General features: G+C 37.9%; 1 protein-coding gene across 1 annotated transcript in view; it reads left to right on the top strand.

Moving 5' to 3' along the window:
• The first annotated feature begins 5,128 nt into the window (after window positions 1-5,128).
• The window catches only part of hpgd (15-hydroxyprostaglandin dehydrogenase), a 31,153-nt gene continuing 18,705 nt past the window's right edge, over window positions 5,129-17,576 (top strand). The window contains exons 1-4 of the mRNA XM_083538864.1: window positions 5,129-5,365; window positions 5,508-5,631; window positions 10,851-10,957; window positions 12,248-12,344. Coding sequence (XP_083394990.1) covers window positions 5,273-5,365; window positions 5,508-5,631; window positions 10,851-10,957; window positions 12,248-12,344 — 421 coding nt within the window. The 5' untranslated portion in view covers window positions 5,129-5,272. The remainder of the gene's footprint in view (window positions 5,366-5,507; window positions 5,632-10,850; window positions 10,958-12,247; window positions 12,345-17,576) is intronic.

Raw genomic sequence — 17,576 nt, 5'->3', positions numbered from 1 at the left:
TTTTTTCATATCTGAGTAAAGACAGGACTTCTTGAAGAAATGTGTTGCGTTGAAGGTTTTAATTTCATCTGCTTTATATTTATATATGAACATTTATAAAAAGTTCAAACAGAAACTCGTGCTGTAAATAAAATTTTTGCCGTTAAAATTAATTTGCGTTAACACGTTATTAACCTGGTAATCTTGACAGCCCTACTATATATATATATATATATATATATATATATATATATATATATATATATATATATATATATATATATATATATATATATATATATATAGGTATTGTATGAGGAAAGCTGGTGTGGCGAAAAAGTATGTGAGGGTGGTGCAGGACATGTATGAGGACAGTGTGAAAGCAGTGAAGTGTGCAGTAGGAACGACAGACTGGTTCAAATTGGAGGTTGGACTGCATCAAGGATCGGCTCTGAGCCCTTTCCTGTTTGCAGTGGTGATGGCATGATGTTTGCGGATGATATTGTTATTTGTGGTGAGAGTAGGGAGCAGGTTGAGAAGAGCCTGGAAAGATGGAGGTACACCCCGGAGAGAAGGGGAATTAAAGTAATTTGGAGTAAGACAGAGTACATGTGTGTGAATGAGAGAGAGGGCAGTGGAGTGGTGCAGTTGCAGGAAGAAGAGGTGGAGAAGGTGGAGGAGTTCAGGTACCTGGGGTCAACAGTGCAAAGTAATGGAGATTGTGTTAGAGAAGTGAAGAAAACAGTGGAGGCAGAGTGGAGTGGGTGGAGAAGAGTGATAGCAGGTTTGACAAGGGCCAAATTGTGATGGCCAGGTGACAGGGTTGTGGACGGCAGAGGCTCATTGATAGACGTGGGGAGTGAAGGCTGGTTTGTGTGGTTCAATCCAATAGACGAGCTTCTGTAGCTCAAACTGCTGAAGAAGTCCATGCTGTCAATGTGTGATGGGTCATGACTGTTTTGGCAACAAAAGGGGACCAACAGAATATCCCGCAGGTGGTCATATTATTATGCCCGATCCGTGTAAATAAAACATACTTTGCGCACAGTGTATGACTTTACTGTACTGTACTCTATGACCTAAATCAATTAGGAAGTGGGCGGAGCATCAAACCGTACTTAAGATTAATTGATTATACACATTTAGTCTTCCAAACACGTTTCTGTTAGGACATAAAAGTAATTTACCATAAATCTAGAACAAAATGATGTCTGTAATGTCGATGTATTTAAAAAGACAAAAAAACAACCCTGGATCTTTCTCAGTAACAGTCTGTCACAGTAATCAGGCCCAGTCGTCCATATTACTTCAATTTTCCCTTTAACAAAAGCAGGCCTGTTCGGCACAAAACTGCCGCTCTTTAGTGCTAATCGCCGTGCCAGATCGCCAATACTGCCCATGTGTTTGAAATGAAACAGGAATATGATATTCATTTGGATTGTATGATGTATAGGAGAAGGTTCTCTGTGAGACTAGTGTGAGGATCTTATTTACTTTCGATTGCATTTTATAGCATTAGACTTTAAAGCTGATTTAGATTGTGAGTAGTGAAAACAAACTACCTGAGGAGGAAAACTCAACTCAGAAAGATTGGGATTGTTAAAGAGTGCTGGGATGAGTGTTTATGATTAGAGCAGCAGTTTAAATCTACCGTATCGAGGCGAGATTAAACACTAAAGCTAGGAGGAGAAATGGACGTAGCACAGTACGTAAATCAAACACCGTGTACAGGAGACGCTGTCTGAGTGTGTCTACGTTTCTTTCAGAAATCTCATGAACGTGAGTTGCATGTCTTAATGTTAATAATTCAAAGAATTGTTTGGAAACCAGCGCAGAAATTCTTATGTTAAAGTTATGCTTCAGTCACAGTACACTTTCCATTGACTTCAATTCGTATGTGTGCGAACGCCGTAGACTAGAAAACGGAAGCCCTGTTGTGAAGTCATATCATGTGTACATATGTGACCGATAGAAGGCTGATTGTCACATCACTACAAGAGGAAGTGGTAGCCCAGTGCTTAAAACAATGGACTGATTGAAAGTTTGTGATTTCAAATTCCAGCACAATCAATCTGCCATTGCTTGGCTCTTGAGCAAGGCCCTTAACCCTTAAATGTGCAGTGTATAAATGAGATCATTCTATAATTGATAAGAGATCGTTGAGATAATTAATGATCACTCTAATAATTGAGATAATAAATATAACTGATGAGATAATTGTAAGTCGCTCTGGATTAGAGGCTTTGCCAAATGGCAATGGGCAATTTGCTAAATGTAAAATGTAATGTACAGTAAATGCACTCCAAAAAAAAAAACCTACAAGACGCACAGGCCGATTCCAGCGATCTGTCCCAGCGCCCTGTTTTCTGTTGCTGTTTAAATGGATATAAAATCAACAATAAACAGAAAAATAGGTTTGTGTTTTTTCTCACTGCACAACCACATTGGTGTGTGTGAAGGCATATCCGGTCGGCGGCCATTTTTGCAACAGGTATTTGAAGAAATTTCAGCTCCCTGAGGTCTAGTGTGACTGCAGATTTCTTGCTGTAAAGGAAATCGCACTTGGGAATTGTTGTTGTTGTTACAAAGCATACAAAGGAGTTTATAAGGAAAAAAACATTCCAACAATCAGAGATTAAAATGGTGTTTTAGGCAACACTAATAGGCAAAGGCAACACTAATACATTATCATTAGTAAATGCATGTGGTTCAGATTATTTTCTTTTTCCTTTCAAAGCAGTGACCTGAAGGTTATGAGGTCAAATCCCAATACTGACTACATGGTTTCATGTACAAAATGATGTATCTGTGTAATTACTGGAAATCACCACATACACATTTTATGGACACTTGAACTAGGAGACCCAGCATGACAATGCACCTGTGCACAAATTCAGCTCCATGAAGATCTGCTTTACATGGATTGGTGTGGAAGATCTCCTGCCAAGAGAAGACCTTTAGTATGAATGTGAATTCTGACTGCACTCCAGGCCTCCTCACCTCACCTACATCAGTACCTGACTTTACTAATGCCGTTGTGGCTCCACAAATCTCCACCAAATCTAGTGGAACATCTTCCCAGAAGAGTGGCCTTATTATAAAAGCAATTGGGGATGAAATGTGGAATCTTATGGTCAGGTGTCCACAAAGGTTTGTCGTATATAACGTATATTATATATTCATTTTCTATTGCACATTTGATTCACCTCATCAAACATACAAACATCAATTTTTATTCCATTGCTACATGAACATGATGTTTGTGTAACATTTCAAATGAAAACATTTAATAGTTTTTTTGTACACTTGTGTATGCATGAAGCCAGAATGAAATTAATGTATATTGCTTTTTTCTCTCTTTCTGTTCCTGCTGTTCAGAAAGAGAGAGAGAGAGAGAGAGAGAGAGAAAGAGAGAGAGAGAGAGAGAGAGAGAGAGAGAGAGAATGAGAGAGAGAGAGACTGTAAATATTTGTCTCATATCTAATAGCTAAAGTTCTGTACAAAACAAGTGGAAATAAAGGAATGAACGAATAAAAGTTGGTGTGTTTTCCAAGATGTTATTACACATGACACAGAAAACGTGAAGTTCCAGTAGGTCTTTAAGCAGTTCAGGGTTTTGGTAAACATGTCGTAGTTAAGGGCATCTATAAATCATCTCTTCTGTAAGGTTCTCCTCATACACTTTTACATGGTTGCAGGGCAAGACATAGATTTTTCGGAATTTCTTCTACCCAACCATGTAGACCACATTTTTCTCCATTGCTGTTTTCTAAAGATCACGAGTTATTATATGGTAACAATCAGCATTAGCAACTTTGTTGATTTTTTTAGACCCCTTTAATTATTCAGAAAAAAAGTGATGGATCAAGTGACTTTTTGTGCTGAAGATAGAGACTCACCTCCACTTTATATGGCTCTCCTGCTAATATCATTGCTGCTGATTATATTGAGCTGAGAGAGCATCTTCACTAATCACGACCATGACATAATCGTTCACATCATTACATCACTGATCATCAATGATCCAAAAGTCTAATCGATGCCCATCATCGTTACTAATGATCATTGCTTCTGAATGACCAATCATTTATAATAACTAATCACCGATCACTATCAGTCCCAATAATCAATAAACAAGTCAAAGGAATCGAATCATGAAGTGAATCGAATTAAGCGTCTTTTGATTCATTTGATTCTGATCCACTCTGGGAAACGTGAAGAGCGTCTGAGTGACTTATGCAGAGCAGCATGAGTGCAAACCTCATCTTACATTTATACTTATTCAGACATTCATTTCCTCTGATGATGATAATAATAATAATAATAATAATAATAATAATAATAATAATAATAATAATAATAATAATAGTAGTAATAACATAATTTTTACTATTATTGTTTTTGCTATACACCGAAAATTTGGCTTTGATGAAGATGAAATGATAGATCAGAATTTCAGCTTCCATTTTCTAATATTTATCACTTGATTTGTAAATTTGTAAAAATTTGCAAATCTGATGAAAATTACTGAAACCATTGGACCACATGACTGTCAGCTGATTAGGTTATTTGTCATTCTTGGGTTTTATTTGCTGATATAGGTATAGGTGTGTATATATATATATACATACAGGTGTGTCTTTTTAACGTGCATCTGTTGTTTTTTTGCAGGGAAAGGGTGAGTACAGATTTATTAGCTCTATTAGTGCTACTACAACATTTAAGGGAAAGTGAAAAGTCCATAATTCCTTTAAGGATCGAAGCTTAGTCAATTCTAAACATCTCAAGAACTTTAAATGTATTCACAGGTGCCTTCCTCAAAAACCATCAAACATTATGATGAAACAGGGAGCATCACAGGAAAGGAAAACCAAGAGCTACCTCTGCTGCAGAGGAAAAAATTATTGGAATCTTATTATTTTCTGAAAGAAAAAAATAATTCTACTCCAGGCATACCGCCATCCATTACCTAACCTCAAACTAACAGTGGTTTGTTTGTTTGTATGTTTGTTTGTGATTGTTGTTTACCTTTCGTGCATAATTTAACATGTAGGGCATACCACCTGCCGCAGTAGAAGTTCCTCTGTCACCGCTGGGGATTTTTGTGTGTGTTTTTTGTTGTTTTTTTGAGAGTCGATTCTCAGGATTCGATTCACTTCTACGGGAATCGGTTCGAAACATGCAAACTAGGTGAAAAAAGGAGCCGATTCCTTGTAGAGAATCGAGTCGCGAATCGGGTTCCGGCAGCTACTTAAAGCGGCGGCGCGGCGGCGCTGGGAGTCCGCGGCGGTAAATGGCGCTTCTCGGTAGAGTGGCGCTGGTGACCGGCGGAGCGCAGGGGATCGGAAGAGCTGCAGTCGAGAGCCTGCTGGAGAACCATGCTAAGGTTCTAACACCTTCATTAAGTTAATTCCTTCCTTTTCTCTCTTTTCTTCCTTCCTTTCTCTCTGTCTGTCTCTTATTAGATTTGCTTTATTCTCTGTGCGTGCGTGTGCGTGCGTGCGTGCGTGCGTGTGTATGTCCTCCAGGTTGCTCTGGTAGACCTGAACCAGTCGGTCGGAGAGGAGTGTAAGAAGGAGTTGGATGAGCAGTATGGACAAGACAACTGTATCTTCATCCAGTGTGACGTCACGGATGGAGGAAAGCTGCAAGGTAACTTCAACCTTTAATACCTTCAATATTCATCTTTTTTTTTTTCTCCATTTGGAGATCTTGTGCAATTTCTTTCCGACATATATCATTTCTTTCCCGGTGTGTGAGTGTGTGAGAGTGTTTGTGTGTTTTAAGGTGTCTGCATTTTCTTCATGAAATCCCCTTTGCTCACCTGTTTACTTTAACAAGGTGTGATTGTTACGAACACAACCAGCTTGCATTGTCGACCTCCAGAGCACCTCGGGCCAAACCCCTGGAATGTTCTCTGTTGCATAAGAAAGATAGGAGACGTCAAGACATCCTGAGATCCCTTACTTTGTCTCTGTGTGTGTGTTTGTGTGTGTGTATGTGTGTGTGTGTGTGTGTGTGTGTATGGTCTGTTCGTGGTGTTGTAGTAAGGATTTGGGACTTCTCAAATAAGGCAGATCGACCATGTGTGTGTGTGTGTGTGTGTGTGTGTGTGTGTGTGTGTGTGTGTGTAAGATGACACCAGTTCAAAGCTTCGCAGGACATATCTCAATACCAGGCTCAGTATCTGAAGAGTCAAAAACTGTACATGATGTTCCCCCCACTAGGGGGGTTGTAACACACGCTGGGGTACGTTGTAATAGTTAGACAATAGAAGCAAACATCTGTGGACATAGGAGGCAAAAAAGGATTGGAATAATTGAAAAAATACTGGAACAATTGTGAACACCGTCTCTCTCTCTCTCTCTCTCTCTCTCTCTCTCTCTCTCTCTCTTTCAGTGTGTGTGTGTGTGTGTGTGTGTGTGTGTGTGTGTGTGTGGGTGGTTTGTGAGCAACAAGCGTACCTTCACTTAAATTCACTTTCTATTTCAGTTCTGTGTGTATATGTGTGTATGTAAATTAAGTAACTATATCATATTTCTCAACCACTAGAGAGCCTGTTTGTTTGTGTGTGTGCGTTTGTGTGTGTGCGTTTGTGTGTGTGCGTTTGTGTGTGTGTGTGCGTGTGTGTGTGTGTTTGTGTGCGTGTGTGTGTAAATTAAATTAGGCAACTAGAACCCATTGTACTTCCTTAAACACTGTGTACACATATAGCATACTATTACAACTTAAAGGAAACAATGATAAACATAATGTTTTATTTATATATATATATATATATATATATATATATATATATATATATATATATATATATATATATATATATATATATATATATATATATATATATGTGTATGTGTGTGTGTGTGTGTGTGTATACAGTATATATATTCTAGCATCTCTTCCATTACTTATGTTTTAGGACCTCAGATGTGAAAGAATGTTAATCACCCTGGAGTGCACACTTGGTGACCCAGGGGCTGCAAAGGCAGAATTTCCCCCACACTTCCTCTGGTGTCGAGTTGCCAAATAGCCCCCTAGAGACAACACAAACGTTTCTGTCGGCTGAAACGTCGAACTCTCAGAAAATTTTCTGGCCATGCTTTCTTTACTTTTTTTCTTTTCTTTTTGAGACACTATTTCTTAGATGTTCTTACAGAACACATACAGGAAGTATTTCAGACTCGCCTCATCTCCTTGATAATGTAAGTCAATTTCTTTGGGTTTGGAGACGACACCAAGGAGCCTGGGATTGTCTGGATTGCATAGGAGCCAGAAGTAACCAGGTGATTTGGAAGAGAGAAAGCAGTCACCCAGTGAGATGGTCCAGATCTAGGTCTGGATATGTAGCTGGGTCTGGATGGTCAGTTGCTCAGAAATGTCAGGATTGAAGGGATAAATCCTTGGGAATATGAACCTAGTTTGGTTTTTGAGTGCTGCAGCTGCAGCCAAAGTAAATTTCATAGTAATTAGAATATCCTATATCATTATCTTTATTATCATCATCATCTTGGCAGGGTTCATCTCCATTCTAATAGGGGAATACACACAGAATCCGAATCCAGTAGCAGAAGTATAAACCTTTCACAGATATTTGTAAGAAGTTCCCAGAAAACCTTCTCTGGGCTGACCTTTATGTGTATGAAATAGGAAGTCTACGTCTTACATCTATCTTGAGGCACTACAGCTTCCGGCACTTCCTGTTGGCCCACTCTGATGTCACCATGGACTGGTGACTGGATTGTTGTTACACCAGTTTGATCCATTACACATTCCGTTTGGTCAAGATCGTCAGCGACCCGTTCGAGTCGTGTCACGTTAAAGCCTAGACCTCATGTCCCGCGTAAGGCTAGATAACGCTGGACTCACTGTGGTTGTTCAATTTTAAAATGAAGGTGAAGAACCGGTCAGGCTCTGCCATTCTATATTAGTTCCAGCTGATATGCAAACTTCCTGACGGTAAAGGAAATGGAAGAGAAAACTTGAATACATGCACACAAAAGGTTTTCCAGTTTGTCTTTCAACATGTAGGATTAAGGGGACGCTTGTAAACAGTTGGTAGAGGTGGTGGTTTAGTGGTTAACGCATTGGTCTTTGGGTCTGAAGGTCAAGTCCCACATACACCAATCTGCCACACCCCAATTTTGGGACCCATAGCTGCTCAGTTGTATGAGTGAGATTAATGTCAGTTACTCCAGATAAGGGCGTCTGCCAAAATGCTGTAAATGTAAACAACGAAATGAAAATAAATCTTGTCTGTGAGTCTTTGGTTATAATGTTAGAGGACCTGGTCTTCCATATACACCATTCATTTATATTTACATTACAAAGACCCTTATCCAGAGCGACTTATACACATGAGCATTTGAGCGCCAAAAAAATTATATTATTAATAATAACAACAATAATAATAACTTTTTAAAATGCAAAAACTTGTACAAATATCCCCATATATATATATATATATACTAGTATACATAGTTATATGTATTATATAAATATAATTAAAGTAGGAGTTTTAAAGAATGGCGATCAGTATGTGGTAATATACTATTATTTGTTAATTATTTAACAAATTACAGTATATAATTTAGCTAAACAGAGCAATTTACACTGATGTTACACTGAACTTTACTGAATATATGTATGTGGAACGTGCACGAGAGCCGGTTCGTGAGTGGGGGGGCAGAGCAGGACGTTCTCTGTTTCAATGTCTGGCGATGCCGATAAGAAGAAGAGAGACAGTTGGGCTTTGAAACACCAAAAACACAGATAAAAATATGCCTTCTAACACCAAGACAACTGAACTCTGTCAATCCCTAACGAGAGTAAGGCATCTCACAACGCACGGGATGTAAACATCCTGGCAGAATCCCAGCGTATCGTACTAAAAGCACAATGCCACGAGAAAATGTATATCGTAATAGGTATATTAGTATTTTAGTACAATTTGCTTGTGTGTGTGTTTTAGTGTATATATATATATCTTTTCAAGCGTCAATACTATAGAAATGAATCTTGGATATATTTTAGAGAAGTCAATAGGCAGCTTTTATAGCAGTACAGATTTACTGTCCTCTAAAAACAACTCAACACACAGCCATTACTGTCAAATTATCTGGCAACAAAAGTAAGTACACCCTCAGTGATAACAGCTGTACGTCGTATAACCAGGCAAAGTCACATGTCCTATTTATCATGTTCATGTTTTTGTCTGCTTGACAGAACCAGACAAATTTGTGTATGGTGTATTAGAGCAGGTTAAATTTGGTGCTTTGAGTCCAATTCTCTCATACTGACCACTGAATGTTTTACATGGACCTCATGGTATAGACTCTCTGAGGATTTGAGAATTAGAATTGTTGCTCTTCACAATGATGCCGAGGCTTTACGAAGATCAGTATCACCCTGAAACTGAGTTACTGAGTCCTCGTGCTATGTGCAGAAGCTGCTTCATAAAACAGATGCATGAGTGCTGCAGCATTGCTTTAGAGGTTGCAGAAGCAGAAGATCCACACTGCAACAAGTCGGTTTTGCATGCCGTCGTCCCACAAGGAGCCTCTTCTGAAGCCGTTGAAAAAAAACAAAAAAAAAAAAAACAAACAGTTTGCTGAAGACGACATGTCCAAGAGTATAAATTACTGGAACCATGTCCTGTGTCTGTTAAGACTAAGATAAACTTGTTTGGCTCAGATGGTGTTCAGCATGTGTGGCGACGCCCTGGTGAGGAGAACCAAGAAAACCGTGTTTTGCCTACAGTGAAGCATGGTGGTGGAAACATCATGGTCTGGGGCTGCATGAGTGCTGCTGGTACTGGGAATCTGCAGTTCATTAATGAAAACATGGATTCCAACATGTACTGTGAGATTCTGAAGCAGAACATGATGCCCTCACTTCAGAAACTGGGATGAGCGGCAGTTTTCCAACATAATAACGACCCTAAGCAAGATGACAACTGCCTTCCTGAGAAAGCTGAAGGTGATGGAGTTGCCAAGTATGTCTCCAGAATCCTATTGAGCACCTGCAGGAATTCTCAAGCAGAAGGTAACCAGCTGCTCCGTGATGTCATTATGGACAGTGGAAGAGAATCCCAGCAACAGCCTGTGTAGCTCTGATCAAGTCCGTCTTCAGGAAGATGAAGGCAGTGCGAGAAAACAATGTGCTCACATAAAATATTCACCCTTTGGACATAGTTGCGACATGTTCACTTTTCTACTCATTTTTGTTGCCAGTTATTTTGAAGATAATAGCTGTATGTTGTAATTTTTTAGAGGACATTTAATCTGTACTGTATACAAGCTGCATATTGATACTCTCTCTCTCTCTCTCTCTCTCTCTCTCTCTCTCTCTCTCTCTCTCTTTCTATATATATATATATATATATATATATATATATATATATATATATATATATATATATATATATATATATATATATATAAATATACACTAAAATCTTAAAATAGCTTTCATGGCTTTAAAGAATGTACTATGGATTTGTTGGATTTATTATTATCATCATCATTATTATTATTATTATTATCATTATTATTATTATTATTATTATTATTATTAAGCATTAACAAAATTTTTTATTGTCCATTTAAGTTTAATTTATGCCTGATCAATTTTGAATTCCATTTTATTTCAAGAAAAATTCAATAAAATATCACATCCTATTGTAAAAAATATTGTTTTATAAAAAATATCATTGCTATAAAATAATAAAATTGTTTTTAAATTCCTGAAAGCAACCAGTAACTTTATCTCACATTCTCACAATGGTGCTATGACTCCTGATATAATAATTGCTTTCCGTCACATTTCTTTCTTCTTCTTACTAATAATTGATAATTTTTTTGCTTCAGAGGCGTTCAGGGGCACGGTGGAGCGCTTTGGAAGGCTGGACATCGTCATCAACAATGCCGGAATCAACAACGAGAAGAACTGGGAGAAGACCATCGAGGTGAACCTGGTGAGGACACACTCTATGGACTGATCCATAGTTTACACAGCGCTGGACTGATCACACACACACACACACACACACACACACACACACACACACACACACACACACACACACACACACAGACACTGCTTTAGGGCACAAACACTGGCACCTGCTATCTAGGAGATGAGATACAATCACATAGCAAACATAACACGCCCATGTAGCTACGTTCAGATTACATCGGTTACATGTGTTCGTGTCATCGCTCTTAAATAGTTATGTAGAACATCACCTCTGACAGGATGAGACGTGGTCGTCTTTGTGGCAACAATATCATGCTTTTATAGACAATTTCTGAAGCTAGATGTTTATTTATTTCTTGTAGGAGTCTCCAGTGTCAAAATCTTTTTTTTCATTCATTCATTTCCTCCCGCTTATCCGTAAACTACTATAAACAGAAATGTTATAATTGTTTATTTTTTAAAAAGGAGCACTCGGGTAATAGCTACGATGTAGGTCATATGTCTTTGAGTATATCACGTATTCTCCATCAGTACACCCTCAAGGCTTTTATCCTTACATAATCTTGATATCGTTTTTCTGGCATGTCCTCACAAGTCTTGTTTTCGCACAGACGTCTTCTGATGATGTCTTAGGCAGCCGTTCAAAACAGCTCTAACAAGTCAACTAAGTAAAAGAACTCAATTCTGATTGGTCACATGGTGCTGATTCATTTTTAATATTTTTTTATAGTTTTATGATCATCATGTGCTTGTTGAACAGCCCGTTTTAGATTCATCCCATCTTTCCTGTTGAAAAAAAAACGTTCCACTTTGGACTTCTGGAATGAATTTCTATCGGATGTCAGGGCGTGGATTTTAGGATTTGTGTTTATTCAAATGCAAGAGCATTGCTGAGGTCAGGCACTGATTGTTAGCCGAGGACACTCCAGTTCTAGTTCATCCCAGATCTCAAGTTCTTCTACTTTTTTGGACTTTCGGTGAATAGTGCAGGAAGTTATTATATACAGTCATGTGGTTCCAACTTTGTGGTAATTGTTTATAAAAGAATGTAAAGTGCACAAGTACACATCAGGACACGCGACTTTTTCTTGTGGTTCTTCTCCAAATTGTTACTGCAAACCTGGTGGTAAACAATGGTATTGCATGTCTTTGGATGCAGGAGCATGATATTTTTCCATCAATTGAACTTGAAGACCATGTCCATTGTTGAAAGCGTTTTACAAATAAAAATTAATTGAATAGACATTGAATAGAAGTGTATTTTATTCTTTTTATTTTTATTTTCCAGACGTCTGTTATTAAAGGCACATATTTAGCTCTGGACCACATGAGCAAGGAGTACGGCAAGGAAGGAGGGGTCATCGTCAACGTCTCGTCCATGGCAGGTAACGTCCTCCCGCTGTTGATTATCAAATCAAATCCAATTTTATTAGTCACATACACATTCATGCAGAGAACGACATGCTGTGAAATGCTTTTTATGACTCGAATGTGTAAATAAGTAAGTGGGTTTGTGAACGCTGTAGTGCGCTGACAGGCTCTTTAATAAATAATAATTATTATTATTTTAGAACAACCCTTTTTTTTACTAGACTTTACTCCCATAGCTTTACTCACTGGTGAAAAAATTATTGTCCAAACTTTAAAAAGAATACAAGAAATTTTCCCTTAGGCTCGTCAGGCATCGGCTCAAAGCATAGCGACAGGCGATCAGGGCAAATGTTTCCCACTGGAGGAAAACAAAGGTGTTGACTTTACACTTTTGTTTCTGCCTATCGGATGTGTGTTTGCTTTTCACGGTGACGCCTAAACAAACAAAACCCAGCTTTCGGTCCTATTAAGGACAGACATGGGTGTTTGTTATGGAGTGCAAAAGCTGACCTGGAGAAAATGCTAATTTTATTATTACTATTATTAACATTAGTGTATAGTGAAGTCAAAGCAAACAAAATAATCTGAAAAGATTTCCTGAATGCTGAAGGTGCAAAAACAAGTGCTCTCACAAGAGGTCATTTAGTTCCACCTCAGAAATCATGCAATTGATTTTAACTACATATATACCTAGCATTAAAAAAAAAAACTGTGTCTGACTAACATCATTTTCATTTCAACATCTGGTCAATGTGAATGCTGGATTGTGATTGGCTGGAAGGAAAAAAAACAATGCCCTACTTCTGGACTCCTGTAACCATAGTAACATCCAGTTCCAGTTCCATACAGAGTGAAACATGAAGAATTTTAGCATGTGGTTTAACTTACGGTATATACAGTATAACATTAACCATAATCACACACTCTAATGATGAAGATATTTCTTACTCTCCAGCTTAATGTTTTAATGATTTGTAATCACACTCTTGGTGTCACCCAGAGGAGGATGGGTTTCTCTCAAGGTTTCCTTTTCAAACCATCTAAGGGTGTTTTTTTCTTCCCACATTCAGCCCAGGCTTCATCATCAGGAATAAATCCATATATTTCACTTATTTACATTTTTTGTTCTGTAATTCTTACATTCTTTAAAGCTGTTTTGAAACAACGTCGATTGTGAAAAGTGCTATAGATATAAACTCGAATTGAATTAAATTGAATTTAGAGAATAACACATAGGGCTGAAACGATTCCTCAAGTAACTCGAGTAGTTTAAATACAAAAATATCTATTCGTTTAGTCAATTTCACAAAACACAGAGCACTGTGTTTTCCCACGGACTATTATTACTGACGCACCACCCGCTAAACTCACAATGTACAGATAAACACTATGGAAACCTGTTTCTGACTATTTTCTTGGAATTCTGACTTTATTTCCTGCAGTTCCAACTTTATTTCTTGCAATTCCAGATTTTGGAATTGCGACTTTATTTTTTGTGATTAGCTTTAATGCACTTTTATGTAATTTGGCAATTAAATGGGTTTAGTTTTCACAGATCGCAATTTAAGCAATAAAAAGGAAACAAATTACTTGTTCATTTTAAGAAACCCGTCTTATTTTCTGTCATATATTCAGTATTGCTCTTTAATAAAAAAGTACATTTTATCCGATTAATTGATGAAATAATCGGTAAAATACTCGATTACTAAAATAATGAAGAAGCCTTATTTGTGTGTTGAAGTATTCAATTAGTTGAAAAGAAGGTTTTGGGTCATTAATATAATTCTAGTAATAGATCAGTGTGCTGAGAGTCACATTAGAGTCTTTTTTCACATAAATTAAGTTAATTAGGCAAAAAGTCTTGTGACAAAAATGATGATTTCAATATGTTTTTATTTCTATAGCGCTTTTAACATTGGACATTGTCTGAAAGCAGCTTTACACAGATAATGCGCTAATAAAAAAATCTGTAAGATTGTTCTTTATGAGTGTAATTTTGTCACCTAATGAGTGAGTCAGTGGAGACTGTGGTGAAGGAAAAACTTCCTGAGATGGCATAAGAAGAGAAACCTTAAGAGGAACCAGACTTAAAAGGAAACCCATCCTCATCTGGGTTGCACCAAATATCTATTTATTACTGTAAAACATTGTTGTTGTTATAGCCATAATAAATCATAGTACTTTGGACACTTAAGTGCATTTGAAGGCAAATACTTTTGTATTTTTACTTAAGTGGAAGTTTAAAGAGACACTTTTACTGATTGTGTTTATGCTTTAACAACTACCAGGTTTGTGTACTTCATTCATTACTGATCCATGGCTTCTCCTAGTCTTGAGTCCTCACTAAATAACATCCTATCAATGTTTTGGTAGTAGTAAAAAGGGACTAACACACACAGACACTCTCAAAAGAACATATAAACTGCTGCTAAACAACCAATGTTTACATGTACAGTATTTAATTATTATAGGGACAATCTATTTGCACTAATACACATTTTCTGTACTGCTGCATGCTGCACTGTCGCTGTGTTTACTGTCCCATTGTGTTGTGTTGTCAGCTTGTACACTATATGTAGCCTCGTAGTTAGTTTTGTTTTTGCTTAATCTTGTGTTATGCTGTTTCATGGAGCACCTTGGACCTGGAGGAGCGTTGTGTCGTTTCACTCTGTACTGTACTGTATGTGGTTAAACCGACTGTAAAAGCCACTTGACTTTGCCTCGACCTGAAACCGTAACCGAAACAACCACATGACCGATTCGAGAAATGATGAAGAGCTCATCCAAAAGTGGTGCTATTTTTAGCAGGCACTGTTTCACAGAGAAAGAGAAGATATAAAACAGTTTCCATTCCACTGAACTCCTTCTCACTCTATACAGTGTTTTTTTTTTTTTTTTACACTTTCTCGAACTGTAGCACTGATCTTTTCTCCATCTTTCCAGCTTTTTTTCCCCTCTCATCTCAGATACTGACTCACCGACTCAGCCAAGTCCAACCTTCTCCTTTAGGCCTCCAGTTGAGAAAATAATCAAAATCAAGCAGCTTTTTATTTCAGCAGAACTTCAGCCAGTAGCAAAAAACAACTTCTGAAGTGAAAGAGCTTTAAACCCTAAACTCTGTGCGACTCTGTTGTTGGGAAAGAAAGAAGCTAATCTGTCATATAAGTAGCAGGATGTTTGCTAACAATCTTTCAGGCGTACCTCCTGTATTATGTGTTACAGTATAGGCTACAACCATGCTAGCTGTTTAAATCAAACATGCTAATGTTACAAACTACAAAGTATAGATGCTAAGCACTACTTAGCTCTTTTTGCTAATCAAATGAATCATTATAGCTGGATATTTGTCCAAAGAGCGAGACAGTGGCAACTGTAGCATTGAAAAACTCTTTCAATGGTATGAGGAAGAAACCTTGAAAGTAACCAGACCCGAAAGGGATCCCTTCCTCATCAGGTTGACACCGCATGACACCGAATTTACTGTCTGTCACTGTTGAGGTCAATTTGGGACACACAACATCTCCTGTTGCTTTTCTGCTGAATTTCATATGAATGTATCAAACATCACTGCAGAAATTGTGCGAGCAAACAGTGAAATTATATATTTTTCTTCTGCGCTAAGAATCAATGAATGTAGGTGTATGTACTTTTTTTTTTGCCAGCAATGACGCAACAAATTTCTCACAAGAATAACAAAGTGAAAATGACTAAACATTGCTACACAGTTCACGAGAACTTCAAGGGTGGAATTTAAAGGGCAGAGGTTTTCCCTTTTGCATTCTACACCTTTATTCTTGGTGCAAAAAAACGAATTAATGAACAAAATGATTCATTAAAATGCAAACAGGAGACAGTTGTTTGTAACAGTGCTGTTGATGGATATTAAACATTCCTGGGTAATAGACAAATATGTCTCAATAATACGTGTGTGTGTGTGTGTGTGTGTGTGTGTGTGTGTGTGTGTGTGTGTGTGTGTGTGTGTGTGTGTGTGTGTGTTTGATAGTAGTAGTAAGAGTAGGAGTAGAAGTTTTAAAAGCTGATGAGTGATGAATTTGCGTTCTGCTCCTAATCCTCTGGCTTGCTGAGTTTTAGCTGGAGAAGCTCCATGTAGGTTCAAGGGTCCTGGAATGCAGGCAAAGCCTGAACTACAGTGTGTGTTTGAGTGTGTGTGTGTGTGTGTGTGTGTGTGTGTGTGTGTGTGTGTGTGTGTGTGTGTGTGTTGTAGCCCCTGGCTGTTTTCTCAGCGTTTTTCATCTGTCCAAGTGCTAACAGCTGCAGGCCTTTCACACTGTAGATGAACAGCAGCATTGATTAAGCTGATTCTCCTCATTTCACTCGTCTTCTTTTTCTTTTCCTCTAATCATTATTCATGGGAGCATGATTACCCTGAGATTACACGCTGTGTGTGGCCAAAGGTATTGGGACACCCAACTTTTCCCGCCCAAAATTTGGGCAACCTTCCCCTTATTGTGAACAAGGAGACAAAACCTGTTCCAGCATGACAATGCCCCTGTGCATTAAGATAGCTCCATGAAGATATACTTTACATGTGTTGAGGTGGAAGATCTCCTGCTATAGAGCGCAGAACCTGCACTGCGTCCTCCTCACCTCACCTACATCAGTAACACCCTCATGGCTGAATTAATCTTAAATAAAAAATTGGAGCAAATGGGTATTTTCATAACTTACAAATTAAAGCCCTCGACAGTCTCAGTCCACCGTTATGCACTTTTCTTTCCACGAGTTTCAGGATCATGAAGGTCACAGTCTAACTAACCTTCTACACTTCCATGCATCTTTTTTCACCATTTAAAAGGAAAAAGTTTATTTTTTACTACACTATTTAGTCAATGGCTTCAAAGCTACCAGTTATAACATTGAGTTGCTGTGATGATTTGCATACTGGGTCTGATTGGTTCAATGTTGTGACATCACTACCTAAGTTTTAAACACTTTTCTACAGAGGTCCTAATAAACTGTTTTATTCACAGTAAAAGGGTTTGTGACCTGACCATGGAACATTTCAACATTTATCAAATCAACCCCTTTAAGGAACTTCAGGAGTAGTTTAAACCTGATTCTCTATTTCATTTCAGCCCACATAAGTCCTTACAGCTGCTTTCTGTCACAACGCTGAATGTTCCAAGGTCAAATAACAGATTTTTCTATGTAAACAGAGTCGTCACAATCGTCACAGCATGAAGAGGAATGAAAGCAAATCAAACAGATTGCATAAGTGGGTTTTC

This window comes from Silurus aristotelis (assembly GCF_946808225.1).
Source record: "Silurus aristotelis genome assembly, chromosome: 4".
Taxonomy (NCBI): domain Eukaryota; kingdom Metazoa; phylum Chordata; class Actinopteri; order Siluriformes; family Siluridae; genus Silurus; species Silurus aristotelis.
This window is presented reverse-complemented; position numbering and strand designations above follow the sequence as displayed.